The sequence below is a fragment of the Cyrtonyx montezumae genome, unplaced genomic scaffold (genome assembly GCF_038088225.1).
Source record: "Cyrtonyx montezumae isolate F1298 unplaced genomic scaffold, pur_monq_1.0 scaffold_36, whole genome shotgun sequence".
NCBI lineage: Eukaryota > Metazoa > Chordata > Aves > Galliformes > Odontophoridae > Cyrtonyx > Cyrtonyx montezumae.
Window position 1 is genome coordinate 12,629,515 of NW_027072041.1, and position 22,457 is coordinate 12,651,971.

Genomic DNA, 22,457 nt, shown 5'->3' on the forward strand with positions numbered 1-22,457 from the left:
TGGGAGTTATTTACCCCACACTCGTACAAGAAACATTTCATTTACTGAAGGACTTATTTATTGATACAAAAAGAATAGTGATTATTTAGATAATAACTTATTCCAGCTATTTTACTAAAACCTATAGGAAAACTCTTACATACCATTTGTATTGACTGGCAAATGAGCGGTGTGATAGATTGGCTCTTCTAGGTCAAGGTTTTGCATTACAGATAATTTCTGTGACTGAAAGTCAGGCTATCTAGCTGAATCTATATGTTAAATGAGTAGTAGTATTTATAATTTTCAGTGCATACATTTTAAAATCCAGCTGAGAAATAAGCCATTGAGCTAAAGTAATACCAGACTCTAGGAAAAGGGCTCTTTCCAGATTGTTTGAAACCTGTAGGACAAATGGGGACATTTATAATTCTACTTCTTCGCAGTGCCTGTTCTGTGAACAGAGGAACTTTAGTTTCTAAATCTGCCTGCCTTACATCTTCCACTTTTAAAGGGAAAAAAAGAGCTTTCCTTTAAATGATAGTCATTTATGCAACACTTAGCTTTTTAATACCCTGATGGCTTTCACAGGAAGGTACTTAGAGACTAAAAGTGTCATGAAAGTGATGCTCTGTCTTTGATGGGAGGGGTTCAGCTCTGTCACTTTTCAGCTCCTTATTTTTAGATCTGCACAGTATCTACTGTCTTCCTTACTGACTTCAGAGTTAATGGTTCATATATGGTTGATAAAAAGAGCTGAAATTTGAATTTTGGTGAAGGATGTTCTAAAATAATGTTAGTGAATATTCCATCACTAACTTTACAGGCTGAGTGATTTCCAGAGGGTGTAGTAAACCCATACACCGCTGGTCAGCATGGTGAAAAAGATCTCTATTTTGCTTTTCTATAAGCAGTAAAAATGTTTAGTCTTATACTTTTTAATCATAAACATGTTTCTATTTATAATGAGAAGAACAGAGATGATTTTTATGAGATTTAGAGAGTCTTGAGAAGACGAGCACCAGAAACAAAAAAAAAATCTCCAGCTTACTTAAGAAGGGCACTATTTAATGTAGGATTGATTGAACGGTGCAATTGAAGGGTAACCAGATGAAAATGAACAGCAGAATAATGAGTCATTATGAAAACATAAAAAGGATATTGGTACCCAAGGCACGGATGTGAACTTGTGTAGAAATAATCTGTTGGAGACTGGTGTATGGAAAATGCACTGGACATCAGGCAATAATGATTTGGAAAAAAATATAAATAAACACACTTAAAGGCAGAAATCTTAAGAGATACCAGTTCTTAAATAGATCATGGAAAATGGCAGGAATCAACATTTAAAAGTTCTGAAAATGTATGAACTGATTTAGCAGTTCAAAGAAAACATTTTGTTGTTAAATCTTATTTTTGTTTGGTAGACATTTCAGCTTTCTAGGACATACTTGTATACATTTATTTAACATTTCTCCAATTCGCTGCAGTTTTATGATGCTTTGAGATAACTTGGGTTTTTTTCTGATCAACTGAAATAATTCTGGTAAGATAACATTTCTGCAACTTGCTTCCTGATTGGTTGCTATTTTATTTTTATTACTTTAACCCAGTCAAAGTCTTTATCTGTGGCCAGACGTGCTGCTAAACTTTTTCTACACAAGGATAAAATTGCAGAAAGTTATGCTGGGATCTATGATTTGTGAGTGGTTTTGCTATGCTTAATTTAATCTGCTTTATTCTACTGTTAAAATCTCATTGTATCCTAACACAGATCTCTTACTTGTTGGTAATGTGCCAGGAATGGAGAGATACTTACCTTGAATGTGGACAGGGGTGTTTGTTTTGGTTTTTTGGGTTGGTTTTTTTTTTCAGATTAACCAGGAATGTTTTACAGCCATAACTTGAGCATTGGAAGTTCCACACCAGTATGCATAAGAACTTCACAGTGCAGTGACGGAGCACTGGCACAGACTGCATAGAGAGGTGGTGGAATCTCCTTCTCTGGAGACATCCAAACCCGCCTGGATGCCTACCTGTGCAACCTGGGCTAGGGAGCTGCTTTGACAGGGGCTTGGACTCGATGACCTCTGAAGGTCCCTTCCAACCCCTACAGTTATGTGATTTGGTGGTATGTTGATCTTGAAATTGAGTGTTTCCTTTCCTTCCAATCCCTAGTGCAGTTTGCTCTGACATTTCTCTAGAAATATGATTGGTTTTGAGGTAGGCTGTTTGTAGCTACAATTTGATCACCTAGATGATATATCTGAGAAGTATTTGATGTGTAGTTTATGTTTCACTCCTAATCCATAGCAGTTGAGACTTATTACTTGCAAAAGAGTTTGACATTAGATACCTGCATGTAATTTCACTGTCATCACTTGTATTTAGCTAAGTAAACAATACATACCATTCATATCTTGGAATTGCATTTTTTAATAATGCTACAGTTGTTTTTATTCAAAGATAATGTAACCAGAAAAAAGGGAAAATAATTCATAATATCCAAATGTTGAAATTTTCAACTTATTTTTAGCAAAGAACTACTCTGAAATGCAGTGATTTTGTTTCTTTTTCAGAAGGGCAGTTGAGGCATGCAAAAACTGGGGAGCCATTTGTATTTAATTATCGTGAAGACTTGCACAGATGGAACCAGAAGCGCTATGAAGCTCTTGGAGAGGTATTTAAATCGTGTATCTGCATGTATACATATATGTATTAGTGTTATATTCTTATTTTTATCTATAGAATGATGCTTTTAATTATAAGTATTTTAAGTATTTAGTGAGACTGCAGTCATTTAGCAGAAGCTATTTCTGAATTAGTTGCCTGCTAATGCAACAGTAATATCCATTATTTGCTGTGTGGCTTAAGATGGCAGTTAGACTACAATCTGACTTCAGTATGTGTTCAAACTAGAATCTCAGTGTGATTAAGAAAATCAGAAAATATTATGTTATGCAGTTATTTATCTTTATTCTCCTTGAGGTGAACCAGTGGGTGCAAAACTGGGGCACTATGTTTTTTAGCGAAGGATGAATTGGTTGGTCTTCCCTCATTTCTAGGAGATACTGAAAGCCACTAGATGAAGTAGAGTTTTGAAACTTTATTAATTAACAAAATATGTGGCTATTTACTATATATTTGAATGCTATTGGTATTTCCTTGGGCTTTGGGTAGAGGTGTTGTAGATTTACTAGGCTTAAAAACAACAGGGCATATGCAGTTACTCTTTAGTGTGAAAATGACTCCAGTTTCTACCAGTTCATTTTGAATGCTTTAGAGGTTGTAAACCCCCTGATAGAGACCAAATTGTCTGTTCTCAGGCAATGCAGAATAGTGCACTGCAGAATCATAGCTTCCAAGCCCAACAGAAAGAAGAGTCTCAGCATGCTGTCCTCTAAAGGTAGCAGTGCTGCTTACACTGCAGCCAAAGACAAGGGGGTGCACAGTTCTGCACCCAAAACTATCAAAGTTGGGTCTTTTTATAAGAGGCTACATAACATTGCCTAGTAGTTTCTGTTCAGAAACATTATGGTGTGTTGTTCAAGATCTGCTTATGCATCATGGCTTATCTGCTTTCATTAGTGTACGGTTTTACTAAGGATTAAAGTCATGTATTCCTGCACATATTAGGTGTTCTGTGTTTTACACTTTTCTCAACTCCTGAAGAGTTGAGGTTTTACCTGGCATGCATCTTAGCGTCACACATCCATTCACTTGCTTCCCCTCTAAGTGGAATGAGGGAGAGAATTGAAAACAATTAACAGTTATAGCCTTCCATATGATGTTATGTGGTATGGAATAACACCTTGCCTAAATCTGGCTTCCTTGGGCAGTTTCATTTTGTCTCCTGTGGCAATATTCTGGAATGCTTACCTTCTGACCGGTCCATGATTGCTTTCAAGAATCCTGGACAACTGGAGTTTCCTATTTGAGCCCATTGTGTAATCAGTGCAATCTACTTACGTTTCAAAGGATGAATGTACATCACACATTCTTCCTTCGAACATCCAGCTCAGCACAGGCAGTCAGAGTGCCAAGAGAAGCTGTGCTTCATTACCAGCCACTTCCCAAGCAGCTTAGACCCCTTCGTGTACTTCCAATATCTCTTTTTGAGTATACTGGGCTTTGATTCCTCTGTATCCCCAACTCTAAAACCCTAGGAGTCAACCTTGACTCCCTGCTGCTGCTTTCTGTCAGAGGCTTCAAGTGGGCCCATTCTCACCGACTGCAAGCACATTTTTTTACCTCTTGTCCTGCCCCAACTGGCACAAAAAACTATCACCTGTTTAATTTGTTCAGAGGTTTATTGTTGTTCACAGGCTTGTTGTTGTTCAAGGCATTATGTGAAACTGTTCTTCCAGGCTTACAGTCAAACTGTAGTTTGGAATATGCATTCTCCAGAGAACCACAACGCCTAAGAAAGCTTATATTTCTTTTTCGCTCATTGGTGGTGCCATAGCAGTTGTTTTGTTAATCACATCCATATGCAACTGATGACTTCCATCCTAAGAACTGGATTTCTTGTGCAGATGGCTTGATTTTTATTTTTTTTAATGGCAAAACCAACTTTCAGAAGGATTTGGATTATTTTCTTTCCTTTCTCAAAGACTTCCTCAGCTGTGTTGCCCCACACAGTGATGTCATCAATATGCTGCTGAATGTCATCAATACACTGACTGGATCAGCCCATGTCAAGTGGTAGGGTTGTGTTTCCATCCCTGGGATAGTTGGTTCCAGGTGTACTGGACACCCCTGCAAGTGAAAGCAAACTGTTTCCTGCACTACCCAGTATCAGTTGTGAAATACAATTGGGCAGCGTTAGGCTCCAGTTCTAGCATGCCTGGTTCAGCAGCACTCTGTACTGGTGTGACTTCATTCAAGCCACAATAGTCCAGTGTTATCCTCCACTTTGCAGTGGACTTTTTCACTGGCTGTATGGGATTGTTAAAGGATGAATAAGCCTTGCGAATTACTCCTTGGCTTTCAGGTTGATGGAGAGGAATCAAGTTGGTTGGTGCAGTATTTCTGCATGTGCTGTGGTAGCAATCAGCAGCTACTGTTCTTCTGCTCTTAGCAACTCTGCAACAGGAGGCTTGTTCTGGCCTCCCACACAGTTAGATGTTGAGATCCCTCTGTCACCCAGAAACATAGACAGATTCTGCTCCTTTGTAAGTTGATGGCATTACAATATGCAGTGCACCATCATCCACTAGTCTTATACTCCCATGGTTCTGATGTGTAAATCCTTATTTATTCTTATGGTCCCTTTCTTCCACCTGGCTGGAGGCAGGATCCCTCTTACTGGTAACTGTATGTCACAATTATTTTTATTGTATTTGAGCATATACATTTATGTATTTAAGCATATAAGTTAAATACAGTAGAGTTATTTTATTTGACTCATTGCCAACCTCAGAAATAGAATCAAGCCATCTTCTCTGTCTTGAAAACTGCCCACTGGAAGTTGGAGCAGTCATTTCCCTGGAAAGAATTGTTTTTCCTTGCAATTCTCATACCAGTGCCTCTGAGGTTGAGGTGATTTTTCCATCCTACTTTCTCCTTTCTTCTCCATAGCCACGCAGGTAAAAACACAGAGTGGCATGTAGCAGGTACCCAGTGTATCCCCTCTGTAGAGCAGAGGTGTATCTCCTTCTAGTAGTTGAGATACTGGGCCATGGAGGTAGGGAGAATGAGGTATTGTCTTTGAATAGCTGAAACTCCCAGGACAGTTTCTCCACAGCTGAGACACAGGTCCACAGGGAGGAAGAGAGATTTTCTTCATACTGTTGAATTAGTCTGACCACTTCAACCACCGTTAGTTTATCATTATCTTTCCAGACCATTGCTGTGAGTGTTCTGGTATACAGCTATACAAATTTCTGTGACTTAGATCACAACCACCCGTTGTCATCTTGCAATAAATGCTCATCATCTAGATCAATGTTACAGATTACCTCCAGTATAAGTAATTCCTTCTGGGCACCTTTCTCCATGTAGTCTGCTTGCCTGGGAAGCATACCAGATCTTCCTTGAAGGGATATCTTTCCTTCATGGCTGAAAACAGTAACCTTCATAGGATGAAGGCTTGTCTCCCTTCTCTAATTGCTTTGCAGTGCCCTCTTCCATGCAAGGGGTTTCCAGCTTCATCACTTCACTGCCCACTGAGTCCAGGGTACTGGGCCCATTATCCCAGTACTGGAGCAACCAGGCGACAGTATGCTCATGTGGATGTTTTTGCATATCTTGCAGCTCACTCAGAGTTGGGGATCAGGCAGTTTTGAGTTCTGACTCTTCTTCATCCCATGCTTGTGACAGCCCTGATTCATCCTCATCTTCTTCCATCCTAGTTTTAGCAGGAGTTTCGGTCCTTACTAAACAAGATGACTTTTACAGCTATTTTTTTGTCTTGTGTATAGGGATGACTGATACTGCCAAAGATTCTTTCTCTGATTGAACTGCAGGGCCTGTTGCAGGTACTAAAGCAACCAGAGTCTTCTGCAGGAGCTAGAGAAACCACAGGGCCTGTTGTATTGTCATCGGATCAAGAGACTTCCTTCACTATAATGTGTGGAATAGTGTTGAATGAGGCTTGGTAGGTATAGCCCAGGCCCAAGCATGCTGTGGTGATTTGTAACTCTTCAGAACTGCCATGACAACAGTGCACCTTTTCCAATTGTTTCTCTGGTTTGACCAGTGTTGCGTTACACAGGAAAAAGATGACCTTAATCCAGTCCCAAAAAAATGAACAGTGTAACAGGGATCACAGATAGCAAGTCATATGGCTCTGTGAAAGATCTCTGAAAATAGGAAAGAAAATGTTGTGACCAGCAACTATTAAATTACTGTAATGCTTTATAACAATTTTAACAGGTTCTGGTCAGGTCTGTCATTATGTCAACCTTTCAAGCCCAATTTTTTGTGCCTGAGGGAATGTTGTGGTTGAACCTGCCAGACAGCCTTGCACCACACAGCCCACCTCTCAAATGGGAGTAATGGAGAGAATTGGAAATAAGATAGAACTCATGAGTTAAAATAAGAAATCTTTAATAAGATAGGAAAGGAAAAATGGAAAAAAAAATGCAATGATAAATATATACATGTAATCACTTATCAGTAATCAACCAATGCTCAGCAACAGTACAGCTGTTCACTGACTGATGTCCCACTGGCATTGCAGTGTCTTATTGTCCAGTGATTGATGTCCAGCAATCCTTGAGCCCCTGGCCAACTCCCCACAACTTTATAGCTTTCCATATTACGCCATGTAGTATGAAATACCCCTTGCCTAATTCAGGCACCTGTCTTGACTCTGCTGTACCCCCTGCTCATTGCCATTGTGATGGTGGCTCTTCTCTGTGGAGTGACTGGGCCCAGCCCTAGGCATGTTCCTATCACTCAGCAGCGACCAAAGCATTTGATGTACTATTAACTCTGTCTTGGTTCAGTGCAGTATGGGAGTAAAAAAGTTAATAAGGTATCTGAAATGACAGCCAATCCTGCATAGTGAAAAATATAAAGCATCCTATCAGCATCAGTTTGGATACTGTCAGACTAACTGAAGTGCTAGTAAGTTCAGTAGAGTAAGAGTGGATCAGAAGTGAACAGAAGTGTTGTTTATGACGACAAGCTAATTCTGAGCTTGACAGGCAACTTAAAGAGTTAATGCTGTGGTGTAGTGGTTAGGAGCCGGTGCTTGCACAGACGTGGCCCGGGTTCGATTCCTGGTCAGGTATCCCCAGAACAGAGCTAGAGCACTAACTCTTTAACTCCAAATGCACTACATGATGTTATGATGTGGAATACCAGTACCAAAAATCATAAAACCATGACAGCAAGCTGTGATCTGGTGCTCCATGTCTGGCTCAGCTTCTCCTTCCCTGCTGGGACAACTTTGTGCTGAATGTGCTGGAGCTGCCCAGCAGTTAAGCACTGCTTTGTCCTACCAGGGCTTTGTTCTTGAGCATTTTCTCTTCTGCCTTATTCCTGGAAGATATATGGTTAGAGAGAAGATGATGAGTTGCCACTATTGTGGCTTCTGACATCCTATCACTTCACTTTTCTGGTTTTTCAAAACAGTGAATGTGCTCTTGACTGATCTGTTGCATTGTCTTAGTTACTTGATACATCTTTTTTCCAGTAGGAAATGGGTTGGCATCTTTTACGTGCTTTACCTATTTGTCATATTGTCATGATAGAATCATAGAATGGCCTGGGCTGAAAAGAACCACAAATATCATCCAGTTTCAACCCCCCTGCTGTGGGCAGGGTCGCCAACCACTAGAGCAGGCTGCCCAGAGCCACATCTAGCCTTTGTGTCTGTGATGTTCAAGTATTGCTATTTTACAGATAAATGAGTAGGACAATATGCAAATATAATTGTGTGTAGCTGTGTGGTCTGATGTGCCACGACTCCTTCTCGTGGGCATTTGGAAACACCAAATTCCTCACGCTGTGCATTCCGGATAGTGAGTGCCATGTTTCTTTATCTCATGGTAAATGACTTCTGATAATTTTTGGTTATCCAGGAGATGGAGTGCGTTTGTGGAGCAGGTAGCTTAAGTCTGTGATCTATCTTGTACATTTGCACTTGGCTGCTCTCATTTGGATTCAAGTAGTCTTTGAAAATACACTTTTTTTTTTATACTGGTAGGTAATATACAGGAAAAGTTTGAGGTCAGGATTCTCACAAAGGGTGGGTTGTTCCAAATTACTCATTCGTGCTTTTAGAGGAAAAAAGAAATCTCACTTGTGTTTCTTTTGCCTCTGCTGGATGCTTGTTCTTCATACAACCATCTTCCTCATCTGTTTTTTTGGCACAATGGGCATTTGTACAGTTATCTAAGAGCTCAGGATGCTGGCAGAGAAAACCCATGGGTGGGCAGAAATCTCATTCATTTGCATGCATAAAATCTTCTCTTGTGCCATGGATTGGTGGGTCAGTTATGCAGATGTTGAATAGAACTAAAGAAGTATATTACTCTGTGATTCATTATTTTGTAGTCTAAGCAAGATATGTTCAGCAACCTGTGGTAGCTTAGGAAGCAGGAGCTCACATCCTTCATAAGGTGATGTAGTAAAATGTGACCTTAGGACTTTGCTTTGAAACACCATCCGTCCTTTGGCTTTAAGAATTCTCTCACATATACTTCTGACTGAACACTTATGTGGCTGAACATGAGGAGATGAAAAAGAAGCTAGACTTCAGGAAAAACATTTTGTATATTTTTCATATTTAAGGAAAAGAAATTATTTTAATAAATTGAATGTGCATTTCATATTCATTTTTCATATTATTCCTATTTTTATATAAACAGTGTTGCCATTGTTTCCATTCATAGTTCAGTCATTGTTTTCTGATTTTCTCATTTTTAAGGGTATTTACTTGCTCTGCTCAAGGCAATTTTTTTTTCTCATTGTAGATATGCATTGTGGATTTTTTTACTGCACATTACTCATTTAAAGAGTGGATGTAGTTCCTGGCCTCCTGTTGCAGCATCAGTCTCTCTTAATTGGAACCTTAATAAGTTTCCATTTGTTAATCCACGATTTTTTGCTGTTAAAATCATGAATACACTGCCTGTGATGTTCTGCCATTACTCTGGTTGTAATAAAATTGATTCTTCACGAATTACAATGATTCGTCAACATCTCCTCTTCTTAAATCTCCTTGTTCTTCATTCATTGATCTGTTATTTCAGGCATACAATTTGTTCTGCAGCCTCTTGATGCATGCTTCTAAAAGACAGTTGAGTGAGCTGTTCATAATTTTCTGATTCTGGTTCAGTCATCGCTATTGCGGCATTGAATTTTGTGGAGAGGCCTCTCCATTTGCTTTTTAAAAATTAAAATGGCAACAGAAGTGCCCAGAACATCATGCTGCAGCTGCTTCTAACTGATGATTAATCCATATGGCAAGTTTGAAGTAGGACTGAGAACAGTTTTGTGACAACAGTTAATTGTTGCAGACATACTGTTCCAATTCGAGGTTGAGTTGTCGGGTTGTTTTTGTTTTCTTTTCCAATTTGAGAAGGAGTTATGGATATTTGAATTCTAGATTATACTCTGAGTTAGACCTGTGTGATGTCTATCTCTTTGCACATCGACTAGATAACTGCATATATTGTCCTGCACTTCCAGTTGATACTATGGCTACAGAAGTCACCAGCAGTCAGTTCCTGCTTGATCAGGACATCCAAATTAGCTGTAATCATAAAATGAATGCTACTAAAATTTATTGCAGGAATGTCACCTTCCATTTTGCCAATCATACAGATTGTGTTGATAATGAGATTTCTCTTGATAAAGATTATGTGGATATTCTCCTTCCACAATCTTACAGATGCCGGATTATCCTTAGCGTCAAGAGAGAGTTCCTGCTTATCCCTCTGTATGCCTATTAGGTCTAGTGCTGGGTAATTATAGTTTGGTGGTTGTGTGAAGTCTGTTGAGATATTTGAGATGTTTTTGTGAGTGTCATAACTAATGAAGAGGTATTTAACTGTACCTATGGCTTATACATCAAAGATTATGATGTGGTCGATGATGTGATGCCTCTTCTGTGGTCTTGAGGACTAGTATGTGCAGTCTCTCATAGTTATTGTTTGTCTGACGATATATTTGTGTATAGCCAGATAGCAGATGAGCTATGCTTTATTTTATTACCTTTACCACCCTGTAATACAAGAAAATATTCGGGTAAAGCTGATACAGAAAGCAAACAAATATAACACGTAAGTCAGAAATTGCTTATGAATTTTGTGTATGATAAGCTACAGTTAATTTCACATTTATCAGGGAGGTGCTCCATTAAATAAGCTGTTCTAAACTATGTGTATAATGCTTGGTCCAGCTTATGATAAAGTATGTTAATGATCAAGGTTAGTATTTGTGTGGGGAAAAAATAAGTATTGAGAATTATGAAATGATAATCCATAATTAAGATAGCTAAGAAGTGAAATGAGATTTTGTTTTATCCAGATCTCCATTAAGTTAAAGAACAGCTTGGTCTCATCATAATTTAAAAAACAAGCTTTCACCTGCTACTAATTTCCTCCTTGGTTGCAAAGAGCATTATTTGTTTGGATGACTGAGAGAAAGAAGCTATTTACATAGCACAAATGAAAGCATAGAGTGGCAGAAGAGGACATGTACGTTAATGAAGAAGGAAGCATTAAGTAGTCTGCATTTGAAAGGGTAGCTTCTTACATGAATAACCCAAAATCTGATGATAGGCTGCACGTGCACCTGATAGTACTTAAGGTCCAATCTTGCAGCCGAAGCTCATGTGAATAAACTCAATAGGTCTGTTCTTGTGAATAAGGGCTGCAGGATCAAGTTCCAAATAAAATTTGCAGATGATTAGTAGAAATCCTTACACTCTAGTTTCATTTTATTTCTGAACAGAGTTTAGCACTAAACATTCTAGATTTTATCTGACTAGTGATACTTTAATATATTAAATACTACACACTATGGATTAAGCAAAATTGTTTGCTATTTTAACTTACTGTTATTTATTTGCTACTAGTTTAGTCAGTGGTAGGAGAAATTTGTCTTACTGAGAAATAAATCGATGGTGTTGTCATATGTAAACTGGTTCATGTACACTTGCTTTCATGGGGTGCTTGCTAGACTAGAGCTCTTCAAGAGGTTATCTTCAAAGAAATTAGATACCAAATACTTAACAGGTGTCTGTTCAGCATGTATGAACTGAATTTTGCCAGTTAGCAATCAAGTAAGTGTTGATTTCCATGGGGTTAGAGAAAATCCTCACTGAGATCCTATTATAAACTCTTCCTACCTTTAAATCCTGTTTCGAAAACATCAAATAGGAAAAAAGTATTTTCCTTTACTTTTTTTTTGTGATAAGGTTAAAATCATTTTAGTTGTCCATTGGAAGCAGTTTTTTAGTGCAATTTCTGTGCACAGGACATCCTGCCCAGTCTGTGATTGATGGATACTTCTTGAATGGACCAAGTAGAGGAGGAGCTGAAATGACATCTTTCATGTTTTGGGTATCAAGGTCAACTATAAATGCAGTTCTTTAGGAATTCATGAAAAACTGGTTTCAGTTTTTTTCACTACTGATTTGTAAACTATAAATTTGTAACAGCTAAGTTTGGAACAGAAATATGACGCAGAAAAATTGAAGCAAACTGAATGACATTAAAAACAGCTAAGAATTAGACACAGTATAGAATTTCTTTCTAATGGTGGACTCTGGAGACATTCAAGACGCGCTTGAATGCCTGCCTTAATGCCTACCTGTGCATCTTGGGCTAGGGAGCTGCTTTGGCAGGGGGTTTGGACTAGGTGATGTCTAGAGGTCCCTTCCAACCCCTACAGTTCTGTGATTCCTGAAATGTACAAGTGCTTACAGCTCAAAGGTATTCACTCTTCTCTAATTTTCAAACCAGAGCTTTTTGTAACTGAAAGAAAATGCTAGCATGGACAACAATAGCAATAAAAAAAAAAGGTGTAAAACTTGTGTGTGTGGTGCCCTTATAAATTTGGGAAGATTACAGTATTTAAACTGTTTATCTTCAGCAATACTTTTTGGTGAGTGAAATGGATGGACAGACACTTTAGTAAGGACTGAAAATGGCTTGACAATACCTAAGGAAATTTAAATCTGAATCTTTGAGTCTTCGTTGTGTGCAGCATATTCATTTGCATATGCTAAATCTGCTTTCAATATCTGCTGTTTGTGAAGACTTCTTATTGGAGTGATTATGTCAGATGTGCTTCAGCGAACTCTTCTACTCTGTAGGCAGCAGTTGGCGGCAGTAGGTTGGTTCATCACAGTAACATGACAGTACTCGAAAGGTTCAGAGATAGTTTCATAATTATTGTTAGTGTGATTCTTGAAAGAAATGATGAGCATCTCGTAAACCCAGATGGGAATTTGTTACATTGTTGATAAATGTGTTGATAAATGTGTTTTACATTTTTAAATTGATAAACAGTGAAAAGCAGAAAAGATACAATAAGGCAGATGGTTGTTTATAAAGCACTTGCAACTTGCTGCAATTCAAAGAATGGTACTAATTGTTAAAAAGAAGAAAAAAATTGGAGTAGGGGGAGTGTTTCAATGAGTTAATCATGAGCTTTTTAAAAATAAAACCTTCAGCAGCTTTAGTTCAATTACAACCATTCTTGCCATCCTGAGCTTCTATGCAAAAGTTCTTCATAAAACATTTTTACCAGCCATTTTTGTATAGCTGAAATTGAAAAATACAAAAAATTTACCTTTTGTCCTGATGCATCCATTCTATTCTTTCTCAGTTTCTTGTAAGGAAAAAATATACTTACTGCAAAGTAAAATTCAGTTATCATTGGACTGATAACTTTGGCTTCAAAACGAGGAATAAAGTAGTGAACTCTGGAGTCTGCAGAGTTTGAAGCAAGGAAGCACTGTAGGTTATAGTTAATTTTTGTTAAAGGAGTGGTGGAAAAAAAGTGTTTCTTGGCAAGTAGGAGGACACTAGAAAAAAATAGATATAAGTAGTCCTTATGCAGAGCGTAGATTAGTATACTTGCGGGAATCACTTGGTTCATCTTTGTTTTGTGTGCGTTAAGTTTGCTTCCATCTATAACATTAAAAGTTTCTAAAGAATTTTCATACTGTTTGACCAGGACTTTTTTGAGATATGCAGCATAAAATGTCCATCAAGTATCTTCTAAAATGCGTAGATCACTCCAAAAGTAATAACTCTTATTTATTTCCATGGAAAATAGATACAGAGAGCACAATAACACTGTTTGATGGAGGGATTTCTCAGCTACAGAGCACTGCTGTTCTGCGTTGTCACCACCATTAGTTATGCATTTTCAACAGTGATGAACAAGACCTGCGTGCTACGCTAGTAACAGTCTGCACTGGTGGAAGTGATCTGCTGTTGTCAGTGCTGAGGCACACCACCCACCACTCCCCTGTGCTCACATACGCTGTTTGGTCTCCATAAATGCTCACCAGGCTTTGATGAATGTCAGTGGGGGCCTGTTTTCAGCAAGGATGAATTCAGTGACACACCTTTGCTTCATGTGCACTCTTGTATTGGATGCCATTCTGTCAGCACACACCTCTGCTGCCATTGATCACACGGCAACAAAGTGCAGTGGAATAATGGTGGAAGTTTTCAGCTTCTACTGTCATACCACCAGCACTCACCTCTGATGCCATAGGCCAACCTAATAAAATAGGACATGTTACTTTTGAAGCAGCCCCCATATGTTTATTAAATAAAGAACTCCAGAGTAGTTATTTTTCTTTCACATGACTTTCATCCTCTCCAAGATAAGGAATTTAATACTTCCTGTGTCTTTAAGAACAGACCCTTCAGATTTCCAGGAATATTTAGATAAAAATTGAACAAAATAGTGACATTTTTAAATAAAACTGTATCAGCCGTGTCGGCTCTTTATGGGAATAATTTGAAAGAATAAAGTTTATATGCAAACAACCTCGAAATAGTTTAGGATGGTCCAGTTACTCCATTAATTTAGTCACAACTGAATTTTGGTATCAGTATCATCTGAAATATGATGAAATACCCAGTGAGGGTGCCTGTTCAGGTTTCAGCTGGGACAAGATTTTGTATTTGTTGGGTTTTTTTCCCCTTCACAGTATTTAGTATGGTGCTATGTTTTGATTTTGGATTAAAAACAGTGTTTATATCACAATGATGTTTTAGTTGGAGCTGTGGGAGGACAGAACCAGGACAGCTGACCAAGATTGCCCAGAGGGATATTCTGTAACATCTGACATCGTGTGAAGAACTTTGCAGAGTAGGCTGGGGGCTGCCATTCCTCAGGGACTGGCTGGGTATCAGTTGGCAGGTGGTGAGCAATTGTTTTGTGCATCACTTGTTTTCTAAATATATATTGTCTTATCATTAATATTATTCTCCTCTTTGTTTTCTGTCAAAGCAAATAGTTTGTATCTTAACCTGCAAGTTGTACTTTTTTCTCTCTTCTGATTCTCTCCCCCATTCTGGTTGGAGGGAGGAATTAGCAAACAAATCTGTGATTCTGAGCTGCTTCTGCATTTAACCACAGCAGTGTCTGAAGCTGTTAGATGCAGTTAAGGCTATTAAGGAAGATGAGTTCAGTAGATTAATTACTTATATCTTTGAGATGTTTTTCAGAATTATTTGTCTTAATTTATTCATACTTCTGTCTGTAACAATTCAAGAAAGTCTTGTATTCATCCACAAATATTGTCAATTCCTGCCTGCCTTCAGGGTTCCGGATTTGCCTCTGCTTTTTGGGGAGTCTCAGTTCTTAAGCCTTTCCAGTGTATACTCCAGCTTGTTCAGTTTGTCACTTAAAAAGCTTAGTATGTGGTTTACCTCTTTTTTGAGGTGGTTTATTTTTGTGTTGTGAGTGTGATCTTCTCAAATATATGATAAATTAATTGAAATCAATGATGATAGTTTTTTCATTTCATTCTTCCTTTTTTTAAAAAAAAACTTACTATAGCAGAAGTTTCCTTTGCTTCCATATCTGAATTTGATGTTTCCATTGTATGCTCAGTAATTAGAAGAACTGCTGTGCATTACTCCTGCTGGAGTAGCAGTTCAGTTCTGTGTTGGAGAAGAGGTAACAGGAGGAAGAGATCCTACTGCTGAATTTGGACAGAAGCTTGATTTTTAGTACTTCTTTTTTACAAGACTTTGTCCTCTACATCTTGTCACTGTTTTGGTGGTTGAGTGATAGTAGGTTTAGGAATACAGGATCTTTCCCCATTTTCAATATAGGTATCTCTATTCTAAATGGTGCTGGCCTTTTTAGATAAAGTCCTAAAGACACTAACTATCCCAGTCATAATACTGGTGAGATTTTTCACTTACAGTCTAAATAAATGTATAAAGTACATTTGAAATCATTTTTTTTAAGGTTATGTGACCTGGACTTGTTAGATATGACACATTTTCCTGTATTAGATATCTAGTTTCATTGAGTGGTTATAAGAATTTTAGTGCAACAGACTTTGCTGCTGAAGTGAAGGGGAAAATTTAAAATGCTATGAAAGAAGGCTGTTCTCTGTAAACTGCAGTTCTAGATAAGGTACCAATTTGAATATTTTATGTATCTTTGATTCTGTAAGGTTAGAAAAATATATTTTGAAAGAATGAAATGACAGAAGAGGTTAAATATTTTATCTTCTTGTATTGCTGGTACAGTAGACACAGAAGAAAGTTTTAAACAGGAGCAGATCAGACCCATTGCTAACCCCTGAGGAACGCTGTTACTTACAGGGCTCCAAACAGACTGTACAGCTGATCACAGCTCTCTGAGCTCTCCAGTCAGCCAGCTGTCAATCCACCTCTCTGTCCACTCATCTGTCCTACACTTCCTAAGCTTACCTACAAGGATGTTAAGGTGTCTTGTGTTTATAGTATCTTCTGCCTCAGTAGGATACATGAGGGTATTGTCAAATATGTTGGAAAGCAGAATTCACTTCGCTGCAGTACTAAAAGTCCTGTTGTTAATTTTTGACATAAAAATAGCCTGCAAACCCCAGAGATAATAGGGATAATGTGAACAGAAACTAAGTAAAAAATAAGGTGAGTACAAGTAAGAAGTGAAGGTTGACATACTTTTTTAACACCTTTTCATGAACAATTTTTTGAACAGGCTATATCCAGTAACAGAATGGATTATAACTTACATATAATTAATGGGCTCTATCTTAATGTAATCTGATATCCCGCATTCAGGAATGCATGCATCCTTTGTACTTCACTATAACTCATAATCGTAGAAATACCATGTTGGCAAAATAAGGCACAGCAGCCAAAACCCAAATAAGAGGAGAAGCCACAGTATTCATTTTCTGTCAGCTCAGCCAGTATTTGGCTGACTGTCAAAAGGAGCAGCAGCAACTGTTTCCAGTATTGTTGGGAGCATTTTGCTGTTTAAAATAAATAAATAGATAAAATGAAAAAATGAACCCAAAGCTTCCATTTCATTAACCCAAGAAATGGTTTGGCCCCTGCATCAATTAGGGGACATAAATAGGATGTTCGTGGCGAGCTGCAGGTTGTCTGCTTCTGCTTTGCTGCTGCAACAGCCAGCTCCCAGTGCCTCTGCAGTAGCTGCTTGCCCTCTTCAGGCTCCACTTCTCCTTACCAAGCTGACATTGCAAACACAGTAGGATCTGCTGTTGTTTCTCGTGAAATAGTGCTCTGGAACTCAACCAGGTTAGGGTCACCTTGTGAACAGTGGCAAAATGGCTTACAGCTTACTCTTCCAGTTTGTAGAAGAGAGAGATGAAAAAAAAAAAGCATGGAAAGAAAAACTATAGGCACTTTGTAGTTATTGTTCCCTTGTCTCCTTGCTTCATCCCAGGCCTCAGTGAGGCTTGCTGCTCTCCAATGCTAAGCCTATGCTGTGTGCTAGTGAGCTCCTCCAGCATCCTCTTTGTGGATTAGACCCCATCAGCCTGTGCATCCATTCGTCGCAGAACAATGGTGTTTGACCAAATTATTGACATGTGCAGTGACAACAAAGACACTCAGAGGCTGTGTGTTGTAAAAAGTTATTAATACCTTTCTGTATTTCAGGGAGGTCAGTTGATTGTTGATGCAGATTCTTTGCTCTGTTCTTGTGGCACAGAGATAATTCTAACAATAAAAAGTTGTTCTTAGGCAACAATCTGTTTGATTCCTAAGCTTTATTCCCTCACACCTTTTAATTTTACTCTCTTGACTGTTACTTGTTTACTCTATTTCATCTGGTATGCAATGAGTTTAAAATGGCTTTCATGCATCCTTCTGTTTTTTAATATCCCTTTACTGAACATAGATCTCTTCAGGCTTGTGACTGTGGTATGATTATAATAAAATACACACAAGAGAAGGGGCAGAGAGAGTGTTACCAACTGACTGCAGCCCTCATTCCCCCTTCCTCTGCATTGTTTAATGAGAAGTAGTATACTGATGTGCTTTCTTTGGAAAACCCAGAGTGGTGAATTGAGTTAAATCCAACCAGCAGCTGATCATGAGAGCTGGTGCTAGCCCTGTTAAAAATATTTATTGGTAGTCGGGATGAGAGGATTGAGTGCACCCTCAATAAGTTTGCAAATGACATCAAATTGGGAAGAAATGTCAGTCTGCTTGAGAGTAGGAAGGCTCTGCATGACCAGGAAGGTCAGTGGCATCCTCACTTTCATCAGAAATAGTGTAGGCAGCAGTAACAGGGAAGTGATTGTCCCGCTGTACTTGGGACTGGTGAGGCTGCACCTTGAATGCTATGTTCAGTTCTTGGCTTCTCACTATGAGAAAGACACTGAAGGTTTGGAACACAAGTCTTAAAAGAGATGGCTGGGGGAATGGGGGCTGTTTTAGTCTGGAGAATAAGAAATTCAAGGAAGACCTTACCATTCTACAACTCCTTGAAATGAAGCTGTGGGATGGAGGTCAGTGTCTTCTCCCAGGTAGGTAGCAACAGGACAAGAGATTACAGTAGAATCACAGAATGTCTTCAGCTGGAGGGAACTTCAGGGATCATCAGGTTCCAACCCTTCTGCCACAGGCAGGGTTGCCAGCTGCTAGATCAAGTATTAGATCAGATTGCTCAGGGCTGCATCCAACTTGGCCTTAAACACTTCCAGGGATGGGGCACCCACTGCCCCTCTGGGCGATCTATTCCAGCACCTCACCACTCAATAAAAAATTTCCACCTGACATCTAATCTAAGTCTCCCCTCCTTTAGTTTAAAAATATTCTCCCTTCTCTTATCAGTATCTACCCATGTAAAAATGTGATTTCTCTGTTTATAAACTCCCCTTAGATATTGGAAGGCTGCAATTAGGGCTCCCTGCAACCTTCTCTTTTCCAGGCTAATCAAGCCCAGTTCCTTCAGCCTGTCTTCAGAGGAGAGGTGCTCCAGCCCTTTGATCTTCTTTGTGGCTCTCCTCTGGACCCTATCATGTTTCTTAATCCTCATGTTCCTTAACATGTCTTCCAGGATAATCTGTCCCACAATCTTGCCAGCTACTGAGATGACGTTCATCGGCCTGCCATTCCCCACGTCCTCCTTCCACATTTTCTTGGAAATGAGAGTGATGGTTCCCTTTTTCCAGTCCCTGGGGACTTCACATGGTAGGCACGACGTTTCAGATGTGATGGAGAGCAGCTTACAGCCACAGCAGCCAGCTCCCTTAGGACCTGGGATGCATGTTGTCCAACCTCGTATGCTTTTATACTTTCAGTTTCATGAGTCAGACTCAGACTTGCTCTTCCCTTATGGGGGGAAAGGAATGGCCTTAAGTTGCACCAGGGTGGCTCAGGTTGGATGTTTCTCAGAAAAGGTCGTGAGCTACTGGAACAGGCTGCCAGTCATGAAGGAGGTAGTGATGTCTCTGTCCCTGGAAGTGTTCAAGAAATGTCTAGATGTGGCACTGTGGGACGTGGTTTAGTGGGCATGGTGAAGATGGGTTGGATTAGATGATCTTAGAGGTCTTTTTTTATTTTTTTTCCTTAATGACTCTGTGATTCTGTGAAAAAAGTATGCTGTGTAATTGGCTACACAAGTTCATCAGTCATAATTTCATAGGAAGATTCTTTTTGAGCAGCATCATGAAAATGAACAACTACCAATATCCTTCAGTATTGCCCTCTTTTTATATGAAGTAGTGCAGCCACTGATGTTTATTTTACGAAGTCTTTGCCACCAGTATTTCTTCTTTTTAGAACTAAAAATAAAAAAGCATTAGAGTTAACCTTTCCAAGTTTGATTTAATGAAGACATTTTGATATGTTATGTTATTACACTAAATGATTTCAGGTGATATGAGAGTTTAAACACAAGGTTTTTCCTTGTCACATATGGAGCCATTTTTCTTTTATCTTGGTCAAAAGTTCTACTGACATTTGCGTTACCTAGAGTTTTTTGTAGTTTGCTCCCTGAGTTTCCCTGCCAGCAAAACACAAGACTAGGTTAGACATGCTCAATTATGTGGAATGGAAAACAAAAACCATTTATTGAGAAACAGGGAGGAAAGAGAATAGAAAAAGGTTCATCATTGTCCAAGGTGTTTTCTTAACCTTCAGCTTGATATCCCCAAAAGAGACAGTGCCTTCAGGGCAAGCTTTTCTCTCCTTAAGGGGAAGTTTCTTTCAGAGTACCAGGTATCCTAACCATGTACTGGAAAAGCACAAAGAAAGGTAGCCAGTTCTCTTAGAAGTTAGCTCCTGGCTTTTGTCAGTTATTTAAAGCAACTGAGAGTCAGGGCTGTGGTGAGTTAACAAGCTCTTTGTGATCTATTTGGTTTACTTGACCTAGTAAAAAGATGCAAGAGTTTAATACTGAAACTATACCCTTTTTTTTTGTATTTGCTTCTAAGGGTATTGACCACAATTTGTGCCAAGAAAAGCAAAAAGTAGTGCTAATGGTCAGATTCATAGCTCTTTTCAGCCAAATTTATGTAAATCCAATTTATTTTGACCCACCGCTGTTCTGGAGCATGGTGGCAAAATGGTGAAGACATCTTTCGATGGAAAGAAGGTGACAATTTGAGCTCTGCTCTGGATTTACATAAAATTAAGCCTTCAGTCCATCTGTGAATATTTATCTGGTCATTTCTGCTGAGGAATCAAAGGTGATAAAATGAGATGCTTGACACATCACTGACTTTTTTGTCTGTGACTACAAAAGCCGGTATACTTCAACCATGTTAATCTGATACACCAGTTGGATTTGGTGTGGATTTTTACAATTTCAGAAGTGCATAGCAGCATCTCTCCACCTAATCCACAGTGTCCTTCACTAGTGCTTGTAATAATCAGAATTATTACTGGTCTTTCTTCCAGGTGCCTTTTTATAACTCATTACTAATACAAAAATTGAACATAATAATCCGAAGCTTAGTTCCTGAACTGGAATATTAAAATGTGTTTATGAGCCTCGTTTGCATTTGTTTCAGTGGTACTCGTGTATCTTATTGAGTTTCCTTCTTTTTTTTTTTTTTGCAACTTCCTCACCTTTTTGATTTTCACTTTGGTTTGGGGATGGAGGTGATGCTTTCTGCTGATGCTTAATTGCTTCTAGCACAAGGTACTTGACTGAAACCTCTGCTTCACAGTGATGCACATAGATGTTCAAGTACATATAGTTTTAGAAAACTGGAAATTTCCTTAAGATGGATTGTATAATTCGGCAGTTTATGAAGCTGGATAATCGTTAAGTGAATTCTAAAGCTTGAAATGCTTTCTGGAAAATAAAAATAAAAATTAAAAAAAGAAAAAAGAAAGGAAAAAAAAGAAAAAAAAAGAAAAATAAACCAACAGGTGTCAGCAAAGACCATGTAACAAACCATAGGGTCAAATCACAAGAGCGTATGCTACATTCATGACAAATCCCTGTTATTTTTCATTTAACTCTCTCAAAAGATCTTGAAATCCTATTTGTGATCAGTCAAATTAGAATCTAGAATATCACACCCATGCATTAAGAGTGAACTGAATTGCTTTCAGTAGAAAACGTAAGAAATCCCTTAGAGGTAATGTCAATTCCATCTTAATGAATTGTTCTCCCACACTATAATCCAAGTGAGGTCTTTTGTGGATTTGTAAAATGCCATTGATTTTTTTTTTTAGCTTGCAGTGAACAGAGCCTTTAGAAAGTCCATTCAGCTTTTAGGATTTTTTGTTCTGACATAGTGATGGTGGATTATTTTTTCTTGCTGTTGTTGTTTTTTGTTTATCCCAGTTCTTAGGTACGTCTTTGTCCAAGACCAGTATGTAAAAATGTTCCTTTGCATCTCTCATTGTTACTTATTGGCGGGTTTGTCACTTGAGGGTCAAAATAAAGCTCATTCTACCAAGGATATGGCAGCCACAGTAGCAAGCCTCGGGTCAGTCCCACCACTTGAGATTTGCCGCAGGGCAGACAGTTGGAATTCATTTTGCATCTTTTTTTCGCTAAGCCTTGATGCTCTTATACTGCAAAAAGGAAAGAAGTTGTGGATTGACTACTGTATGTTAGAAGCATTGTTTTTCTTCTCTTGCTCATTTTCTCTTTTTGCCATTAAGGTGCTTATTATCATTTAGGAGATAAATCTGATAGTATAAGAATGAACATTACACTCAGCAGTGGATCATTTGGTCATCATATTGCTACTAGTAGTTTTTACTTTTTTTTTTTAATTAGTTAAAAAAAAAAAAACTCAGCCTGGGCATACAGCCACGAATTTCTTGGAAAATTACTAGTAATACCTAGGGATCTATCTCAGAGATTGTATTTAAATCATTTGAAAATAATATTCCTTCTATACATGAGAGGGATCCATTTTCTTTAGAAAAGTTAGATTCAAGAAGGCTGTAAGTCAAGGCTGAATTGATATTTCTAAGCATTTAATAGGGCAAGGGATCTGACAGCAATTCTTTTGCTCTGCTGTGCAGTGTCAAGTCAGACGTACTTGTGAGGCCTGCTCCGAAAGCAGTGCCTCATATTTTATATTGTTGGCC

General features: G+C 38.6%; 1 protein-coding gene across 2 annotated transcripts in view; it reads left to right on the top strand.

The window, feature by feature from the left end:
* ARB2A (ARB2 cotranscriptional regulator A) overlaps window positions 1-22,457 on the top strand; it is a 247,419-nt gene that overhangs the window by 27,091 nt on the left and 197,871 nt on the right. For both annotated transcript variants that reach the window (XM_065745600.1, XM_065745602.1), the window contains exon 4: window positions 2,559-2,659. In XM_065745600.1, coding sequence (XP_065601672.1) covers window positions 2,559-2,659 — 101 coding nt within the window. The remainder of the gene's footprint in view (window positions 1-2,558; window positions 2,660-22,457) is intronic.